This window comes from Petaurus breviceps, unplaced genomic scaffold (assembly GCF_028583685.1).
Source record: "Petaurus breviceps papuanus isolate PSGF00001 unplaced genomic scaffold, PetGlider_PUasm1.0 90879, whole genome shotgun sequence".
Lineage (NCBI taxonomy): Eukaryota > Metazoa > Chordata > Mammalia > Diprotodontia > Petauridae > Petaurus > Petaurus breviceps.
This window is the reverse complement of record NW_027187368.1, coordinates 14,587,113-14,606,626: the sequence shown is the minus strand read 5'-3', so window position 1 is coordinate 14,606,626 and position 19,514 is coordinate 14,587,113. Positions and strand designations below refer to the sequence as shown.

The 19,514-nt window shown below is 44.6% G+C and overlaps 1 protein-coding gene across 1 annotated transcript in view; it reads left to right on the top strand.

Moving 5' to 3' along the window:
- The window catches only part of NOL4L (nucleolar protein 4 like), a 198,729-nt gene that overhangs the window by 130,672 nt on the left and 48,543 nt on the right, over positions 1 to 19,514 (top strand). Inside the window, exon 5 of the mRNA XM_069073941.1 lies at positions 1,467 to 1,608. Within this exon, the coding sequence (XP_068930042.1) occupies positions 1,467 to 1,608 (142 nt within the window). The remainder of the gene's footprint in view (positions 1 to 1,466; positions 1,609 to 19,514) is intronic.

Here is a 19,514-nt window from a genome sequence, read left to right as displayed (position 1 = left end):
AAAACGGCTTTTTGAGATATTTAGTCACTATTAAAAAAAAAAAAAGGCTGACTGATTCAGCCGGTGTGTGAGGTGCGGCTCTCAGTGGGGGCAAGGTTGGTGCTGACTGTATTTTTATCATCAGTGAAGGGAGATGTAGCCAGGGCTTGAGTCTGGAGAAACCCATGACATGATGAGGTTCCACTTGTCCAACTGGCATTCTGTTGCTGGCTTCAAAACACCCTGCTTTGTTTTTCCTAAAAGATGGCCTTAATGGAAAAGGTTTCTTCCAGGGGCAGGAAGTTGGGGTTCAGTGACTTTCTTCCCAGGGTTTTCCAGACAGCGAGAGAACTGGGACAGAGACCGTGTGCACTGTCTTAAGTGGTTATGGTGGGTAGAGAGCTCTGAATTCAGAATTAGAAAGACCTGGGGATTTTTTGATAACCAGTTCATTGCTAATTCAGTATTACCTATGTGGCTTTGGGTAAGCATTCAGCCTTTCTAGGCCTCCAAACCTATGTCTTTAAAACGAGAGGATTAGATGGAATATGATCTCTTAGGGCCTCTACCAGTCCCAAATCCTATGTTCTTCAATCTTGTCCTTGTTTGTAGTGAATGGGACCTGGTCCCCAGAAAGAGGCTGCAACATTTGATCTTTTCCAGAAGGCTGCCTGTTACTATTGCCTTTCTGGAAGGACAGATTCAGAAGACTCCCCTCACCTCCCTGGCCCCTTTTTAGACCCTCTGTTTTTGTTCAGCTGTGAACCACCCACCCCCTTCCTTTCTTTAAAATTCTGTGGCTGACCTCTTTGGCTCTGGAAGCTATCCAAGTGCCATATCTCAGAAACCCAGGAAAGGTTAGGAAGGAGGAAGAGAGAAATGTCTTTTTGGCTGGGGGAGTGGGAGAAAGGAATTCCATCTATGCTGCATGGGAGTTGGTGGTGTGTCGCCAAGCGTGGTTTGCAGTGGCTCTCCACACAGTCACTGGCAGCCAGAGGGACCCAGGCAACCTCAGGACTCCCAACCCTGTCGGAGCTCCCTGTATCCTGTTTCCTTAGCCCAAAGCCCTAGCTAAGCCTTCTTCCCAAGGCTGGGTGGGGAGGCAGGGTGGTGCTTGTTTACAGGGCTTGCTTCAATCTTAGTGTTGACTCCAGGCTCTGAAGGGTAAGAGCCAGAGAGTCCTGCCATCCGCCCCTCCAGGATGTGAATCCTTGTAATTGTCCTAAATTATAGGCAGGGCTGTTCCTCAGCTCTGTCTTCAAACAGGAAACAGAACACTGGTCACTTCTTTGGGGAAAATGTTATCCAGCATGGCCCCCAGATGATTTGGGAGTTGATGGTGGCTTGTGTGGTGCTTGTCTCCTACAATATCTTTAGTACCAAGACTGTCACAGGAGACTGTCTTGAGGTGAGGATGGTATATTAGGAGTCATTTCAGTCTTCCCTTCTGTAACACTCTTTGTTCTTTTGATTACTATTGCCCCCAGGATGAGACTTCCGTGAGCAGTGAGGATTTTGATATGAATGACTCCACATGGATGTCAGCTGATCAAAATCTAAGCTCCAGCTTGAGCCCCAGCCAGGACGAGAGGATGCGGAGCCCACAGAACCTCCCTAGCCAGGAGGATGGTGAGTGCCTGTTTCCCTTGCCAGGGGCCCCTTGGATGGAGGTGTGGGGGCAGGAGGAGAGTCTGGACTCAGTGGCTGACATTAAGATTTGAGATTATAAAGTCTGCTCTCTGTTAGATAGGCTTGTCTGTGTGTGCCATACAATTTCTAGCCCAGCCTGCCATGTGGAAAGATTTCTTTAAGGCTAAGAAATGGGGGTAGGGCAGCATCTGAATCCATAGGTCACAGCAGACAAGCTACTACTCATAGACTTGGCCTGAGAATCTGCTTGGTAGGATGGGACGAGAACTGGTCTGGGACCAAAGGGTCCTGGGTACCAGTCCTGACTCTGCTATTACCTAGCTGTGTGACCTTGGTCAAATTGTTCTTTCCCTCCCCTGGCATTGGTTCCTTGCTCTGTAAAATAAGGGAATATGTTTCCTCTTATATTTTATGTTTTATTCTATTATCTTCTTTTGTTCAATCTGGCTGTGATATCTTTGAGCTACTACACCAGGGGAAAAAAAAAGCTGGTGGCTTTTTCCAAAATATAGAGTCATTTTGTTTTGGTGGGGGGAGGGGGGGTTGGTCCTTATAATAACTGGTAGGTTGTTTCTTTGAATAGTTGGACTCCAGAGAAGATAGAGTCAAGGGCCTGGGATTTCAATGTCCTGAGCCTTGCCAGGGAATATTAAGAGGCAGACTTAACCTTGGAAAAGCCACCCTTTTGAATCCTGAAGAGTGAACTGGGAACAGGCTTAAGTCCCAGCTTCCCAGCTTCTAACCCTGATAAAAGGAATAACTTCCCAATGATTAGAGTGATCCAAAAGTGGGCAAGGAGATGCCTTGGGAGGCCGGGAATTATTGATTCAATTCAACAGACATTTAATGAAGATTTTAATAAAAAATTAATAAATATGTACAAGGCACTGTACTCTATGTGGAGAATGTGAAGATGAAAAATGACACAGCCTCTGTTTACAGTCTAATTGGAGAGATTACACGTGTAGAAAAAAGTGTAACACAGAGTCAAAAATGAAAGGGCGGGGGCAAAGGAGAGATCTGGTCAAAGTTCTCTGGCTGAATGTGAAGCCGGAGAACCCTTTTGCCTGGAGGGAATGAGGGAAGGCTTATGAGGAAGTGGCATTGGTGTAAGGAAGGCCTTGTGGGAATAGGATTTCACCATGAAGGGATGAGGAGGGAGGGAATGTATTCCAGGTGGGTGGGACTGCTCATGCTAGGGCAGCACTAGATGAAGGAACAGATCCTAGGTGTTTGACAGGAGCATTGAGTGAAATAAGGCTGAAAAGGCAGGTTACAGCCAGACTGTGTAGGGCTTTGAATGCCTGGCTTAAGCGTTATATTTTATCCACATTGGAATAGAGAGGATGAATAGGATGAAGGCCAAGTTAAACAGTCTTAGGGTGGGTTTTTGTGATGATAATACTGTGATTTTGGGCCTGGGCCCAGCCAAAAGGGAATCAATCACACTTCTTTCTTCTAAGGTTTCTTTCTTATCTGCTCCCTTCTCCCCCAACTCCTCCCAAGTGGCAGCCAGCAGCAGTAAAGCAGTCTTTCCCCATTAAACATGTATTAAGCACCTGCTGTGTGCAGGTCACTGCATTCTTTTCTAGGGAGAGGCAAAGTTTATAGAAAGCATGGTAACCTGCCCTCACAGAACCTGCAGGCTGGCAGGGAGATAAAATCTCCTTGCGTAAAACTCGAAAACATAATAAATGCATTAGAGTGGTGCAAAAAAAAAAAGTTTTATGAGTTTTAAGGGAACTGAAAAGGGGAGTTCAGGGAGGCTTCTTAGAAGAAGTAACATTTGAGTTTGGCTTTAAGGGCTGGGTAGGGTCAACAGGAAAAGACAGAGACTGGATGAGAGAGCGTGGAGGTAGGAAGAATGGTTCAGGCAGCAGAGAAGTGGGGAACTCCTAGGTAGAATATTGTGCCCATTTTGGAGTGTGATCTCTATAACAGGTGCTTTTGTTTAACTGTTTTTCTTTGTTAGAAGGGAGGGTTCAATTCTGAAGGGATAGATGGGAGGAAAGAAGTGGTACCAGAAATGATTATGACATAAAAACAAAAGGTATCAATAAAATTGGTCATTGGTTTAAAAAAAAAATAAGTCTGAAGGTCTGGACTAGGGTGGTAGCAACAGGAACAGAGAGGGCAGTGCAGTGAGCTTTTTGCTAAGACCTTGGGAGTTGAGGCTTTAGAGCTGGAAGCAGCCCTCAACATCATCTTTGTCAGGGGTTCTTACACTGGGCTCCATGACCTTGGATGAGAAAATTATTTTGATAGCTGTGTTTCAATATAATTGCTTTCTTTTGTAATCCTGTGTTTTATTTTATGCATTTAAAAACATGTTGAGAAGGGGTCCGAAGGCTTCACCATGTTGCTAAAGGGGCCCATGATTTGCCTATCCCTTATTTTACAGATGAGAAACCCAAGACCTAGAGAATTGTGAAGTGATCTCTCTGAGGTCACACAAAGTAATTTGTGAACCAAGATTTGAACCCACGTCCTCTCATTGCAAATCTAAGACTTCTTTCCCGTATACTGTGATCCCTCTTGTGAGGCGCTGTTATCTGATCCCTGTAGGCACCTTTAGACGTATCAAGGGAACAGCCGCTGCTTCCCTGTGGCCTGAAGAGGACTGTAGGGAACAGGAGAGCCAAATGAGCATTCATTCATTCACTCTTCTCCAGTCAGCTTGGCAGGTCCAAGCTGGCAGAGCCAGTGTCAGAAGTGAGTTCCTGAGGTGGCTCAGAAAGTCCCAGCTTTAGATCTCCCACACAGGGCTGGCTTGTACCCAGGGGAGACATAGGGCTGCTGTGCTTTGAGGGTTTAGCATCTGGGGAAAGCTTTGAGAAGGCCCAGGATGTGGGGGTTGTAGCCAAACCATCTGGGGTCATGGTACACTCCAGCATTGCTTTTGATCTGCAGGCAAGAAATGGGATATGTAATAGGCAGAAATGGGTGATGAGCTCAGACTCAGGCTCCAGCAGGGACCTGGGGGTGTTGAGCAGGTAATTAGGAGGGGTTGAAGGTCAGAGGCCTGGAATGTGGGAGGAGGCACTGGATCTAAAAAGGGGTGTAATGTTAACTCTGCAAAATGTGTTAGCTTTAAAAAGTAAATAAGGGGTAGATGTCTTGGAGTTTGGGTCAAAGTTCATCTCCATGGCAGAGTTGGTGTGGTTTGACTCTTGGGCTGTTTTTCTCAGGAGTTTGAATCCCTCTTTGTCTCCAGAAGCTATGACCCAGAGGCAGCTGGAAATGACCAGGCCAGGCAAGCCTTGAGAGGGTCTGGTGTGTTTCTCTGAGGAGTGGGGCTAGAATTGGAGAGCCATCCTCCACCAGAGGAAAGAAAGGGCCTTTGTGCCAGCCCCAGTGACCCCCTCGTGCCTCCAAGGCCTCCCGGGCATCGGCCCTGCCACGAGGGGTTCCCACAGTCTGAAGCAGCTGGGTGCCCTGTGGGAGCAGGAAGTCCCCTTTGGGCGAGTTGTGCCCCCTGACAGAGCCCTGGATTGCCCAGGGTCCTGGGTTTGAGTTCCGACTCTAGCACTAGCTGTGTAGCCTTGGGGGGGGAGGGGGCATTTGGATTCTCTGAGTCTTCGTTTCCTTCTCTGTGAAACGGGAACAGCTGACCACTGGTACCACAGCCTGCACAGTGTCACTCAGCAGGCCTGAAAGTGCTGCCCATAGGAGAGTCAGTCACTGCTACCACCAGCATCACCCTGAGTTAGTCTGGAAGACACTGATTGCCTCTGTGTGGTCCATCTGGGCACCTTTAGACCTCTCAAAACAGAGAGGGTCCAAGTTTAGGAGATTTCTATTCCCTGGTCCAGGTGACCAGGGAGATAGGAAAAGTTTGACCAAGGGGCAGGACCAGGGGGAAAAAAGCAAAACAACAAATTAGAATCTTAAAACAGGATTAGTACCAATCCACTGATCCCTAGAAAGTTCCCTAGAACATTAGCTTGCAGTTTTCTAGTGGTTGAAGGTTCACAGAGGCAACAAAAGAATTATCATACACATTTTTCTTTCTTTTTTTTTTTTTTTTGCTTTTTGGAGGGCAGTTGGGGTTAAGTGACTTGCCCAAGGTCACACGGCTAGTTTTTGTGTTAAGTGTCTGAGGCCGGCTTTGAACTCAGGTCTTCCTGACACCAGGGCCAGTGGCCTATTCACTGTTCTACCTAGCCACCCCACATACCCATTTTCCTGAAGAGGAAACTGGAGCCCAAAGAGAGGAATTGACTTATAATGGCTTATAATTTCTAGAGCATTTTAAGGTTTACAAAGCGCATTCCTCAGCATGACCTTATAAAAGAGTTAATGCAAGTATTATTACCCCCATTTCACAGGTGAAGAAACTGAGGCTCAGAGAGGTTAAATGACTTTCCCACGGTCACACAGCTAGTAAGTGGTACAGCCAGGATCTGAACCCAGGTCTTCTGATGCCAAGTTAGTGCTTTCTACCACGACAACCACACTGCCTCCCACATTGTTATCATATCACATATGTCAAGGACCTGTGAATTCTCTGGTTTGGGAACTCTCTACTCCCTCTGCTGACATAGATCACAACCCATCCATGACTTATTAGTTTAGAGCTGCCTGGGGCTCAGGGATTAATTCACTTGCCTGTGGTTATACAACTAGTAACAATAGAGGTATATTTGGAACCATATTTTACTTGACCCCAGGTCTGGTATTCTGGTCACAATACTGTGCTGCCCCTAGAATTATTTACAAAAATGATATAATTATGAATAACCCCCTTTGGAGGGACAGTAACTATTTAATATTGATACCAAGTACTTTGGTGGCTTTAATTTCCCTCTGCTCAGTGAAACTGATTCTGTTAGGCCAAGGGAACCACTATCAGGTCTAGCCTTTCCACTCTCCCTGGTCACCTGGACCAGGAATAGAAATCTCCTCTTTCTGTCTTTGAGAGGAGTCCCTATCATCAGACTCAAATTAACTGACCGTTCATTGTACCTATGTAACCCTATGTAAAGGGCATCCCACCCTTCTCATCTGGCCCTCTGCTGTGTGTGGTCAAGGGCAAGCAGCCTGGGACTGACCAGCTATAAGGGCAGGGGAGTTTATTGGGGCAGGGTAGGCAAGCAGACAGGGCTGGGGAGGAGAGAGGAAAAAGAGCCAGAGTAGAGGACATTTACTACTGTCCAATCAGTTTAATCTGAAAGGTCTGGAGGCTGCAGAGTGATCTGTTCTAGGCAGCAGAGGATTGAGTCTCAGCAGCTATTAGCAAGAGCACTGGATTTAAAGTCGGGGGTCCTGAGTTCAAAACTAACTCTAGTCCTTACCATCTGTGGTACCTTGCAATTCACTTAATGTCTCTGGACCTTTGTATCCTTTGTGAAAAGAGGGGGTTGAGCTAGATCTCTAAGAATCCTTCTAGTTATAAACCTTCTATTCCTGTAAACGGCACAGGGTTTCCACATCCTGTCCTGACCACCCAACTTTTTTGTCTTTTCTTTGTTGTTTTTGGAGGCAATCAGGGTTAAGTGACTTGCCCAGGATCACACATAGTGTCTGAGACCAGATTTGAACTCAGATCCTCCTGATTCCATGGCGTGTGTTCTATCTACTGTGCCACCTAGCTGCCCTTCACTATCCATTCCCCTACCCTGTCATACACTGGGGCTGCCTCACCTTCTCTGCCCTACTGGATTAAGGTCATAAGCAGAAATGCTTGGGTGTATCATGAGTTACTAATTGGGTAAACCTAAACTTCAGGTGTGTGTGACCCACTTGATGGTTGTATATGGGGTTGCTGGACCCCCATGTGAGAAAACCCTTTTGGAAATGTGCACTATCACCCAAGGGAGCACTGCCTAGCCCCATAATTCGCAAGATGGTACTTTGCTATCTCTTTCCTCTGGAGCAAGCTTAGTCTGTAGACTCAAAAATGACTGGGAGGCAGCTAGGTATCTTAGTAGGTACAGCATTGGACTCAGACATAGGAAGAATCACATTTGAATCCTGCCTTAGACGATTACTAGCTGTGCGACCCTAGGTGAGTCATTTCCCTCCCAATGCAACAAGCACCCCTTTATTTTAAATACATATTTTACTGAATGCTTTTGTTTTTACATCACCAAGACTTCTCCCTGTATCTCTTCCCTTCCCTCTTCCAGAGAGACATTCCTTATAAGAAAGAATTTAAAAAGAGAGGAAGAAGAGAAAAAAAAATTAAGATTAATCATTATATTGAAAAAAAAAATCTGACCTTATATGCAGTGTTCCACACCCATGGGTCCCACTTCTAACTACTTGCAAAGGGAGAAGGAGAAGTATCTTTCTGAATCTCTTTTTTTGAATGGGCAAGTCAGTTAGTCACACTCAGTCTTTGTTTCCTCATCTGTAAAATTGGCATAATAGTACCTTCCTTAGAGGGTTGTTGTGTGGATTAAATGCTATAACCTATGGAAAGTACTTTGCTAGCTGTAATGGTCATCATCATCATAATGAGTCAGCGTAGCTTAGGAGAAAACATTGGATTGAGGCTTGGTGTTATAGAAAGGACTGTATGATGAGATGGTAAGAGAGTAGAATTTGAAGTCAGGAAACCTGGGTCCAGATCCCAGTTCTGCTACTTGCTAACAACGTGACCATGAACATGACACTTTCCTTCTCTGGACCTCAGTTCCCTTATCTATAAAATGGGGATATAATACTCACACACCCTTACAGGGTTGTCATGAGAAAAATACTTTGTGAATTATTTTAAGAAAAAAACAACTATAGAAATTTGAGCTAACCTTTAGATATAAATGATAGGAGAGGGTAGACTGGTCATGTAAGAAGATTGAAAGATGACAAACACAGCACTGGTGCCTACAAAATATAAAGAGAATTAATACATGGGGTAGATCCTTTGTGGAGGGTTCTCGGGAAGATATGGCCGAGAATCATATGTGATAAAATGGCATGGGGGAGTGGCTATGTGTACCAGTGGAGGGATTCACGCTGAGATTATGGCTTCATCAAGTAACAATAATAAAAATGATAATAACAATGAACATCTGACATTCATATAATACCTTAAAGTTTACACTGTGATTTATGCACATTATCTATAATGTCTCTTTACAGCCCAGTGAGATAAGTTCTATGAGTGTTATTATCATACCCATTTTACAGAAAATTAAGTTAGAAGTTAAATTACTTGGCCTGTGGTCAAAGAGCTAGTGAGTGGCAGTCTCCCTGGCTCTGAGTCCCGCACCCGAGGCATTAGCTGCTTCTATTAGACTTCTTAGCTCCATCTCTTATTTGCTTGGCGGCAATAAACCAATCATATGGGAAAATGTACATGGGAGAATGTGAACTGCTTTGGAGAGAAGGAGATTAGAATGTACCCATCTTCCTGATGAGAAAGCTGAGAGCTGAAAATCTACAACTCTTAAGACAAGATAAAGTTAGGAACTCTAGGACATGAAATAAATCAGCAACGAGGCAAAGATTTCAAATCCAGTCCAGTGATTCCAAGGATAAGGCTTTGCCCTCTGGATCAGTGACTGTCAAATATAGATACTCATGGGGATAGCTGTAGTCTGTGTTTAGCCAAGTTCAACAAGATTGTTCTCTAAAGTGAACCTACTGGCCATGATTCTGTTCCTTCTAAATGGGTGCCTGATGTTAGGCTGAGTGGATAGGTCAGCAGATCCAAAAAAGATTGGAGAAGGAACATTCAGAGTTCTCTTTCCTCCTTTCCAAGAATGCAATTGGATTATATCTTTAGGGCAGCATGATGTGGCAGAGGGGGCATTGGTCCTCAGAGTCAGGAGCTGTGAGTTCAAAGCTCAGATTTTCCCCTTCCTAGCTGTCTGACCTTGAACAAGGGGCCTTTCTGACGTGGTCTCAGTCTGACTTTGTGAGATGTGAGACTCTCCCAGTACTACTTGTCATTGTGGGGACAGTGCTTTGTGAAACTTTCAAATGATAGAGAAAAGCGATTTCCTGGCTTCCCCTGACTTACTTGGGAATCCTTGCTCTAGAATACACTGTTCACCATGGGCTTCTCCTCCTCCTCACCTTGAAGAGTTGTTTATGAATCTGGGATAATCTCAAAATAAAGCTCTCCCAATCCCCTTCTCAGACTTGATGATCCTGATTGTATCTATATATGAATGTCTGCCTTTACGTACCATTCATGCAAACCATGACCCTTCTCCCACTTCTGTCTGTTGGTGTCTTACCCATCCTTCAGGATCCACCTCAAATGCCACCTCCACCTGATTTCTTCTCCTCCCCCCTGTCCCTCAATCCAAACCAAGGGTTTGATTGTGACAGAGATCACCCCACATCCTAGGAGACTTCTTCTCCAAAGGAGAGAAGAGGCAGTGCTCTGGGGAAGCTTAGATTCCCAAGAGGTGCAATGTCCTCCTGGACCTCAAGCAGAAGTGCCACAAAGGTCGGGATGTGGGAGAGGACACCCATCCCTTCCATTTCCCTTTGAGTGTTATTCACCAGACCTCCTCTCTCAGCAGCTTCCGTACCGGAAAATGTGAGGTCCTGCTTCCCAAAAGGATGAGTGGGGGAGGGGAGAGGATGTTACTCACCTCCAAAGCTGCTTGACAGGAAGTCAGAGCCTTAGCCAGAGATCAGAGGAAAACTTTAGGGCTCACTCAATTCCCTGAGATGGGAAGGAGTGTCCCAGGTGACTCAGCTGGGCACACTGGGTGGTAACAGACTTGGCACACTTCAGGTGCTTTGGGAGTCTTTTACCAAGACCTTTTTCTACCTAGCTTGGAGTTTAGCATCCCCCCAACTCTCTCTAAGGATAGATGCTTTGAGGGTGGGGATGCGACATGAAAATTCTATGGGAATTCGGATTTTAACATTTTTTTAAAAAATCCTTTTCTTGATGCCTTTAGTCTTTATAACATAGTCACTTCTGGGAGAAAAAGCCACCCACTCTTCTTCCCCTCCCTCACCAAATTTAACTTTCCCCATAACAAAACAGTGAAGCAAAAACACCAGGTACAGTAACCCCACCAATGCATCCTAGTAGCCCACCTCTCAACCACATGGAGAGAAACATATTTTTAATCTGTTTTTTAGGATTTATCGTTGGCTTTTCAGTCACTCAGAATTTGGCCTCATCTTAGTGACCTTTTTATTTATATTGTTGTAATTGTGTATATATATATATATATATACACACACACACACACACACATAAATACACACAAATATATACATATACATATATTGGGGGTCTGTTTATTTCACTCTGTATCAATTCTATAAGTCTACTCAGAGTTTTCTTTTTATGAGGGACATAACCATGGCCTCTTCCTGCCCAGAGTCGAAGAGGGTTGAAGAGTTCCATTAGCTTGGAGCACATATGGATCAGAACAGTGATGTCAAACTCAACTAGAAATAGCACCACTAATCCTTACATTCAGATCCCTGAGGGCTACATAATAACTTAGTTTTAAAATGTAATGTTATCTATGTTTTATTGCATTTTTATTTATTTTGTTAGATATTTCCCAATTCCATTTAGATATGGTTTAGCTGCACTTGGGAGTGCTTAATGTTTGATGCCCCTAGACTAGAACATCTCTGAATTTGGAGGGAGGGGCCCTCGATTTATATCCTAGCTCTCTAACTTACTAGCTGTGTCATCTCTGGCAAATCCCTTACCCACTGTGGGACTCAGTTTCCTCCTCTGTAAAGTGAAGGAGCTGAACTAGAGGGTGTCAAAGGTTCCTTCAAGATCTAAAATTCTGTGGTCTTTTCTTCAGCTGTAATTTCCCATATTTAGAAGCCATATTATCTATCTACTACCATGGGAACATTAGGTTTGACCAATAAAATAAGAGCCCAGAATCTTGGGTTCTAGTTTTGAAGTTAACACTTATTTGTTTATTATTAATGTTTGTTTTAAAAATTAATCTAGTTTACAATATCTGTATTTATATGGTACTCCCAAGGTTTTCAAAGAATTCACGTACATTAATCAGAGATTCACGACGACTATTTTATTCATGAAGAAACAGAGGTTTAGAGTGGTTAGCTCACTTCTGAACACAGAGCTAGTCAGCGTGAGGGGCAGGATTGGAACCTTGATCTTCCTGATATTCCATTCATACTCCTTCTATGGCTTGTCACAGTTTACAAAGTGCTTTCACATATAATCACTTTTTTGATCCTTAGTACAATCCTTTGACCACCAGACCACAGTTATTATTCCTACCTGATAGATGAGGAAACAGAAAGGGAGAGCAGTACCTTGCCCAAGATGGCACAGCAAGTAAGGGACGGTGTTGGAATTTCTACCTAGGCTTTCTGCTTCCCATTGCAGTGTTCTTTGTGCCATAATAGTAACAACAGGCCCCTTTTACATAGCACTTTAATATTTGCAGATTACTTCATATACATCCTCCCATCTTATCCTCACAAGTTGTGAGGCAGATGATGCTATTACCCCATTCTGAAGGGGGAAAATGGAGGCTTGCTGAGCTGGAGGGCTTGAGGTGGGCTTTTCACCTGGGTTTCACTCATTCCAGGTCCCTCAGGATTTTTCTCTATTTGGAAAGGATAGAATAGAGGTTTCACAGAACTTGCTTCAGTATATCTCCTAAGGTTCCCAAAGGAAAACTTTAAAGGACAGAGAAGTTTTGTGGTTGAAGTAGAAAGAGCCCTGGAATCAGGAGACATGGGTTCAGATGCCAGCTCCAAAACTTACTAGCCAAGTAATCCTAGACAAGCAGTTCTTCTGAGCTTCAGGTTTCTCCTCTGTAAAATGGGAATACCACACAATCCTTCTTCTCCCTTTCTCAGTGAGTTGCTGTAAAGAAAGTGTTTTGTAAACCTCAGACCCCTGAGGAGGAGATGTGTTGTAGTTGTTGGTAAGGCGACAGATCCCTCCTGAATCTTGCCTATAAATTCAGGACCCAGCCCCGTGAGCCTATTTCCTTCCATAAGGTAACCATGTGCTAATTCAGTCCCTCTCTGAAGAACAGGAAGCAGGGTCTGGTCTTGGCAGAATGGTTACATCTACAGCCTTGTCTGGCTGCAGACTGTGGGGCCAGTGGTGTTGGCACAGCCAGCAAGAGGGGCAGGGATCCCTTCCCACCCAGAAATAGAAATCTGGCTCCAGAACCAGTAACCTGGGGAACAGGTTTGTGACTCAACCTTGCCCAGGGCTTGGTATTTACAATATTGGAGTGGTTTCATTTATCCATATCAAGCCCATAGGCTCCTCTTTCACCAGGCTGCCCTGGGCCACAGGTGCTGCCCTAGACTTAGACACCAAAGGGTGAGGCATAGAGGAAACTCTCATTAGATACTTAGGCATTTAGTCCTTTCTCTTCTAGCATCAAGGGCTAATTTTGGTACCACTCATTCACCTACCACTCCCCAGTTCCCTCCTTCCTTCCAAATATCTCAGCCTAGATGTGGTTCTAGTCCTTTAGCTAGTATAGGTGTCAGGGTGATGGGAACTGAATTCTAGTGCTGGCTAAGTCAATCACTTATTGTTCTTCCTTGGGCCAGTTACCTCTCTGAGCTGTAACTTTCTCCTCCGTAAAAGGAAAGGCTTGGACAAAGTGAGATAAGGTTTCCTTTAGATGCAAACCCTATTAGTTTGTAACTTTAGAATTCTTTGGCTGGATCTATTGCTTCCCTAACCTGTTTATAGTTTAGGATGGGCTCCTGAACTTTTAGAAACCATCGACCCCCTTCTACCCCACAGAAAACCTCAGCACTGGCACATGGACAGCTATTACCTCTCAAGACTTTGTGTTGGCAGACATTAAACCACTAGGCTCATAGAATCAATTATTTTCCCTTCCAATATAAATCATTCCTCTCCTCATCTCATCCCAGTTCTTGCCAGTTCCTTTCCTTAAAGCCTCCAGATTTATGAGTCAACCTTCTGCCCTCTCTTCCTACATACTACTGGCACAGAACCGCCCAGTATGGCATGCCTGCATCAAAGAAGGTGCTGTGCTGTGTGAGCAAAGCAAAACTGCAGTAGCTCAGAAGAAACACGAGATGTACAAATTTAGAGCCAATCCCACTCCAAATGTTCATATGGACTATTTGTGCCTGACCTATGGAAGAGTCTTCCGAGCTCATATTGGTCTGATCAGTCAATCAGACAACACTGTACCTTGACCCCAACATAGTGATGTCATTTGGATCATCTTTGAGAACAAAGAACAACAACCAGCAACCAACCATCCATTTAATATTCAACAAACATTTATTAAGCACCTACTGTGTGCAGGGTCCCATGTTGCACATTAGAAGTACAAAGACAAAAACTACCTTCAAGATCTTTTGGGGTGGAGGTGGAAAGATGATATAAAGGCAAATCATATAATACAGAGGACAAAGAAGATAGCTAGAAAAGGAGGGGACCAGCACTAACAAATGGGATATCATTGCAAGGTGAATTGAGGAAGGAATGCCTCCATGTACAGATTAAACCGTAAACAAATGAATATAGTAGGAGGTGGCGCTTTGAATTGGGGGCATAAATAGTCCAGTTTAGCTAGAATGTAGAGTGCGTAAAACTATGTACTATACAATGAGGCTGGAAGTAGGCTGGACTCAGATTAGGGAGAGCCTTAAATGCCAGGCCAGAAGTTTGCACTTTATCTGTTGAAGTAGGGAACCACCGAAGCTTTTGATTTAGGCAGAGACCTAGACATATGCTCTGGGGAGACTTGGGAGGAGCTGTATACATGTCCTAGTGGGAAATAAGGGGATGAATACAAAAGGTGTCATGGTGGTAGAATTGACAGGACTTGGCAATGGTTTGGATGTGAGGGAAAGGGAAGTCAAGGATGACTTGGAGGTTTTGAGCCTGGGTGCCTGGGGAAAATGGTGGGGGCCATTAACAGAAATAAGGAAGTTGAGAAAGGGCAGACTTGGGGGTGGGGTGGGACTGATGAGTTCATTTTGCACATTTGAGTATAAGGTAACGGGGAAGGCAGGAATTGGACCAGCGAGCTATAGATCTCTTATTGCCCTAAATCCTGGGAGCCTCTGAATCTCAGAAATGAGCCATTTTTGAACCCTTTCCAATGACCTCAGGATTTGGGGGAAGGAGCAGTCCATGCCATTAAGAAGCAAAGGATTGTTGTGAGGATCTTTTATATGAGAGCACATTTTTCAAGAGGCAGTAATAACAGCTCACATTCACAAAGCATTTTATGGTTTACAATTGGTTTTTCGTAGGGTTCATTTTCATCACCCTGCATCTTTACTCTTAGAGACATTCTACATGATCTCTGTTCCCTGTTCTGCCATTTATCTGGTCTACGACTTGGGCGGGGCAAGTCACATGCTCTCCCTGGGCCAGAGACTCCTCATTGGTAAAATGGGGCTAATAATATTTGCACTACCTATCTCCAAAAGGCTGTTGTGAGTAAAGATCTTAGTAGGTTGCAAAGCCCTTAAAAACAGGGAGGGGAGGGGCAGCTAGGTGGCGCAGCGAATAGAGTACCAGCCCTGGAGTCAGGAGGACCAGACACTTAACACAAAAAACTAGCCGTGTGACCTTGGGCAAGTCACTTAACCCCAATTGCCCTCCAAAAAAATAAAAGCAAAAAAATGAAAATTTTAAAAAAAGAGTGAGGGGACTGTTTTTGTCATCATAATGACAAAACTACCTGCTCAAGAACCACTTGCCTCTGTATGGTTTGCCACCAAGGGTAAATACTGAATCTGTTTACTAGCTGTGTGACCTTGGACAAGTCACTTAACCCCAATTGCCTTGCCTTCCCCCTCCAAAAAAAAAAGTTAGTAGAAGTGGATGGGACCTCAGAGGGCATCTACTCCAACCCACTGCCCACTGATAGGGGCAGTTATTTGCTGTCTTCCCTGGCAAGTCTCTTCCTGAAGATATCCAGTAACATGGGGCTCACTGTCTCCTAAAGCAGGCCAGGTCATTGTTGGGCAGAGCTAGTTTAACTTTGTTATATCTATCACATGTCTCCTTTCTGTCACCAAGCAGAATATCTTTCTCATTGTAGACTTTTAGCTATTTGGAGACCACTATAACATCCCTTTCCCCCCACCCAAGTATTGTCTTTTCCAGATGAAATATCCCCAGTTTCTTAAAAAAAAAAACACCAAACATGTCTTTTATAGCATAGTTTGGAGTTTCTTTTCTATCTCTAGACATGTTCCAATTTGTTGTTTTTCCACCTAAATAGCAAGGCTCAGACCTGAAAATGATACTACAGATGTGATTTGACCAGGGCAGAGCACAGTGGGTTTATCACCTCTTCTCTCCTTCTGGACAGGAGACCCACAGAACCTAACCAGGGGAGGGTGGAGGAAGAGGCCACTGGGGAAGAGGTGGAGGCAAGAATCACAGCAACAAGAATAGTTATAATCTTGTTGCTGTTCAGTCGTTTCAGTTGTATCTGACTCTTTCTGATTTAATATTTGGAGTTTTCTTGGCAAAGGTACTAGAGTGTTTGCCATTTCCTTCTCCAACTCATTTGACAGGTAAAGAAACTGAGGCAAACAGGATTAAGTAACTTGTCCAGGGTCACAAAGCAGATAAGTGTCTGAGACTAGATTTGAACTCAGGTCCTTCTGACTCCAGGCCAAGTGCTCTAACCACTATACCACCTAGCTGCTCACCTCACATATATAAATATATAAATGTTTTATGGTTTAAAATTACTCTCCCCTCAACCCTGAGCTATACCTCCAAGGTTATACCAGTTAGTAAACAGCAGAGTCTGGATTCAAACCTAGACCCTCTGACTCCAAATTCCAAGCTCTTTTCCCCTCATCATGTCCCCTTTTGAGCCAAGACCTGTTTACCTCACACTGTTCCAGTTAAGACTTTAAAAGCCCAAGCCGGATGGAGAGGAAATGGTGCTGATGGGCAGCTTTCCCTCTTCTCTCCCCCCAGGAACAGGCAAGCATGAGGGAGAAAGGCTCTTCTTCCTCTAGGGGCCTGGGAGGAGGAAGGAAAGCCAAGTCAGGGAGGTAGCCCCAGGAAATGGCTCTGGTTCTGGGGCAGCTCCAGGGACTTGGCTCCTCAGCCAACAGGAAAATGTCCATCAGGCTGAGCCTGCAGGCAGCTCACACAATAAGGAGCTGTCCCAGTCTCCGGGGCCAGGCCAGGAGAGGAGGAGCCTGGGAGACAGCACAGGGAGATACCTTTATCCCACCAGCCCAGGACCAAGCTCAGCCGGACACAGCCCTCCCCTTGTCCAGCCCAAGCGAGTCACTGCCCTCGCACATTGTGCTGGAGCTTCCCAGATGGAGACGTTGACCCATGGCGGGGTTGAGGGCAGGCTTCTGGGATGAGGACTTCTGAGTCTGGGGCCTGATGAGGTTTGTTCATATTAACAAAGGAGAACAGGGAAACCTAACACCTCCTTGGGAAGCTAGCCAGCAGAACTGTGCCCCAACCCCCACCCCCAGGCCCTAAGCAATGATCTTTACTGGGATGTGCATTTGAGAAATCACATGACCAAAGGGGCTTCCTGTTTCCAGTACCCCATCCTTAAAAGGATGGCTTGGTCACAAAGCCCCTTTGGGGCTCTATTTCCATTAATTTCAGGCTATTGGACATCCTCTTAGCCTTTTGCTAAATACTATCAATTCAGCTACGTCAGAGGTGAGGTAGCAAGGTCGGGGAGTAGGAGTGGGATTAGAGTTATAGAACAGGAGAAGGCATCTGAATTTAAGGGATGATGTGTGAGCCCACCTGTATTGCCCTCTTGTCCCCCAGGTTGTAACCTGGGAGAAAACACTTTTGTTTATTTCAGAAATGTGTGAAACCCAAAGCCTTATTTTTAATTCTATTATGATTAGTCTAACATAGTCTTAGGAATTTTGAATAACCTCCTTAAGATCAGGGACTATTTCATATTTTACCTTTATAACCCCAGGCCTAGCACTATGACTTGCTTTAAAAAATGTTGATTGAATTGAATTAAGACTATGAGGTGGGATTTAGCTGGGAGGCAGATTTAAGTTCATTAAGAAGAATTTTCCAAGAAATCAGAGAACTATCCAATGACAGAATGGATAACTCCAGGAAGTGGTGAGTTCCCCATTACTGAAGGTAACTTTCTTGAACACCCAGATTTGGCCATGAAGGGAGGTGACCTGGGAGAATTCCAGACAACTGGGAAAGTTGGCCCAGGATTTAAACAAAATATTTGCCACAGATAACTTCACTTAGAGATAGAAGATAGTTGTTTATGTACTATAATTTATGTACTCCTAGCCATATTGGAAGTAGGATAATAGAAACCCTTGTGTGAATAGAGAAACTGAGGGACCTAAGAGAGAGAAAAGCTCCAGGAAGTTGTGATGCTTGGCCCAGAGAGCCCTTCATCATCACAGATGTTAGAAGTTTTAAGTAAGAGGCATGTCCCAAGTCAGGCCCCAATAAAATGGGGGGAAATTGAGCTGCCTATCTCATGAAGTTACTGTGGTCAAAGCAGCAGAAGAGAAGGCTTGGGAGGTTGGGGTGGAGAAAGTGATGATTGTTTTCAGGTGCTCAAAAGCTGCCTTATGGAAAAAGAGTCAGGCTGATTCTGCTTGGCCTCAGAAGGCAGAAGGACCAATCAGTGAGAGCTGCAAAGAAGCAGATTTTGGTTCAATGTAAGGAGTAAAATTCCTAGCAATCCAAAAAGTGGAATGGGCTGCTTCAGAAGCAGTTGGTGGGTCCCTTGTTCAGGAATGGGTTAAACCCAGTAGCCTCTCTCAACCCTAAAGTTCTGTGATTCTGTAAACTATATAGTGCTACATATTATTAGCATCATTATTATTTTTATTACTTTAAGATGAGCTATTATTTTTATTAATTATTATTATGAGATATTACTATTTTAATTAATTACTATTACTATGACTTCCACATGCCCATAATTTTTTTCCTCTCATGTGCCATCACAAAACATGTTGAGACTCCACCATCTTTGGGTACTTGTGGCTGCCTTCGCACATCTGGGGCTTGAGGGCTACAGCTGGGCTGGCCCAGGGCTTCTGCCTTCTGAGGATTCCCTCCTACTTCCTCCAAGAAGAAATAGCCCCTGTGCTCCTGAAACTTGAGGCCCGTAATGTAATGATAACAGTTGTCACTATTTGTGGCTGTGACTCTGGCCTCTGCCTAGGAGCAGTGAAGACATCGGAACCTTTCTCAGAGGCTGTACAGGGATACACTGTTGGAGAGCTAAGCAAACCTGGCCTGTCTGGGACCTACAGTTCCCAAACCAGATGTGAGCCAACAGCTGGAGCAAGGAGAGAGAGATCATTTGGGTCCTCGAGGGACATTAGCCAAAACAAGGAGACATTGAGATGAGAAGAGTGAGAACCATAGCAATGGTGGAGCAAGGATTTGAAATTCTGTCTCTAACTCCAAATCCTCCTCAGACTTCCATGGGTTCATCATAATCTCTATACCAGAAACTTTCAGTTGCACAAATCTGGCTGCTGCATCTTTTCCCTGAGCTCTGTCCCCACATCACTCGAACGTCATATAGACTCTTCAAGCTCCACCTATCCAGAACAGAATGCAGATCTTTTCCCCTAAGCCTATACCTCCTCCTAATTTTCCTATTTCTCTTAAAAAACAACTCTACATCTAGTCATCCCGGTTTGTAGCATAGGAGTCCTCATTGATTCCCCCTTCTCCTTTACCCCATTTCCAATCATTTGCCACATGCTGTGTTATCTCATGTCTGTCCCCTTTTCCTTACTTACACAGCCCCCCTCTCTAGTTCAACCCCTCATCACTGCTTGCCTGAACTATTGAATTAGCCTCCTGATGATTCTCTCCCCTCTCTAAGCCATCATCCACACAACTCCCTAAATAATCTGCATGAGGCCCAGGTTAACTGTGTTACTATCCTGCTCAAAAATCTTCAGTGGCTCCCTACTGCCAATAGACAGACTCC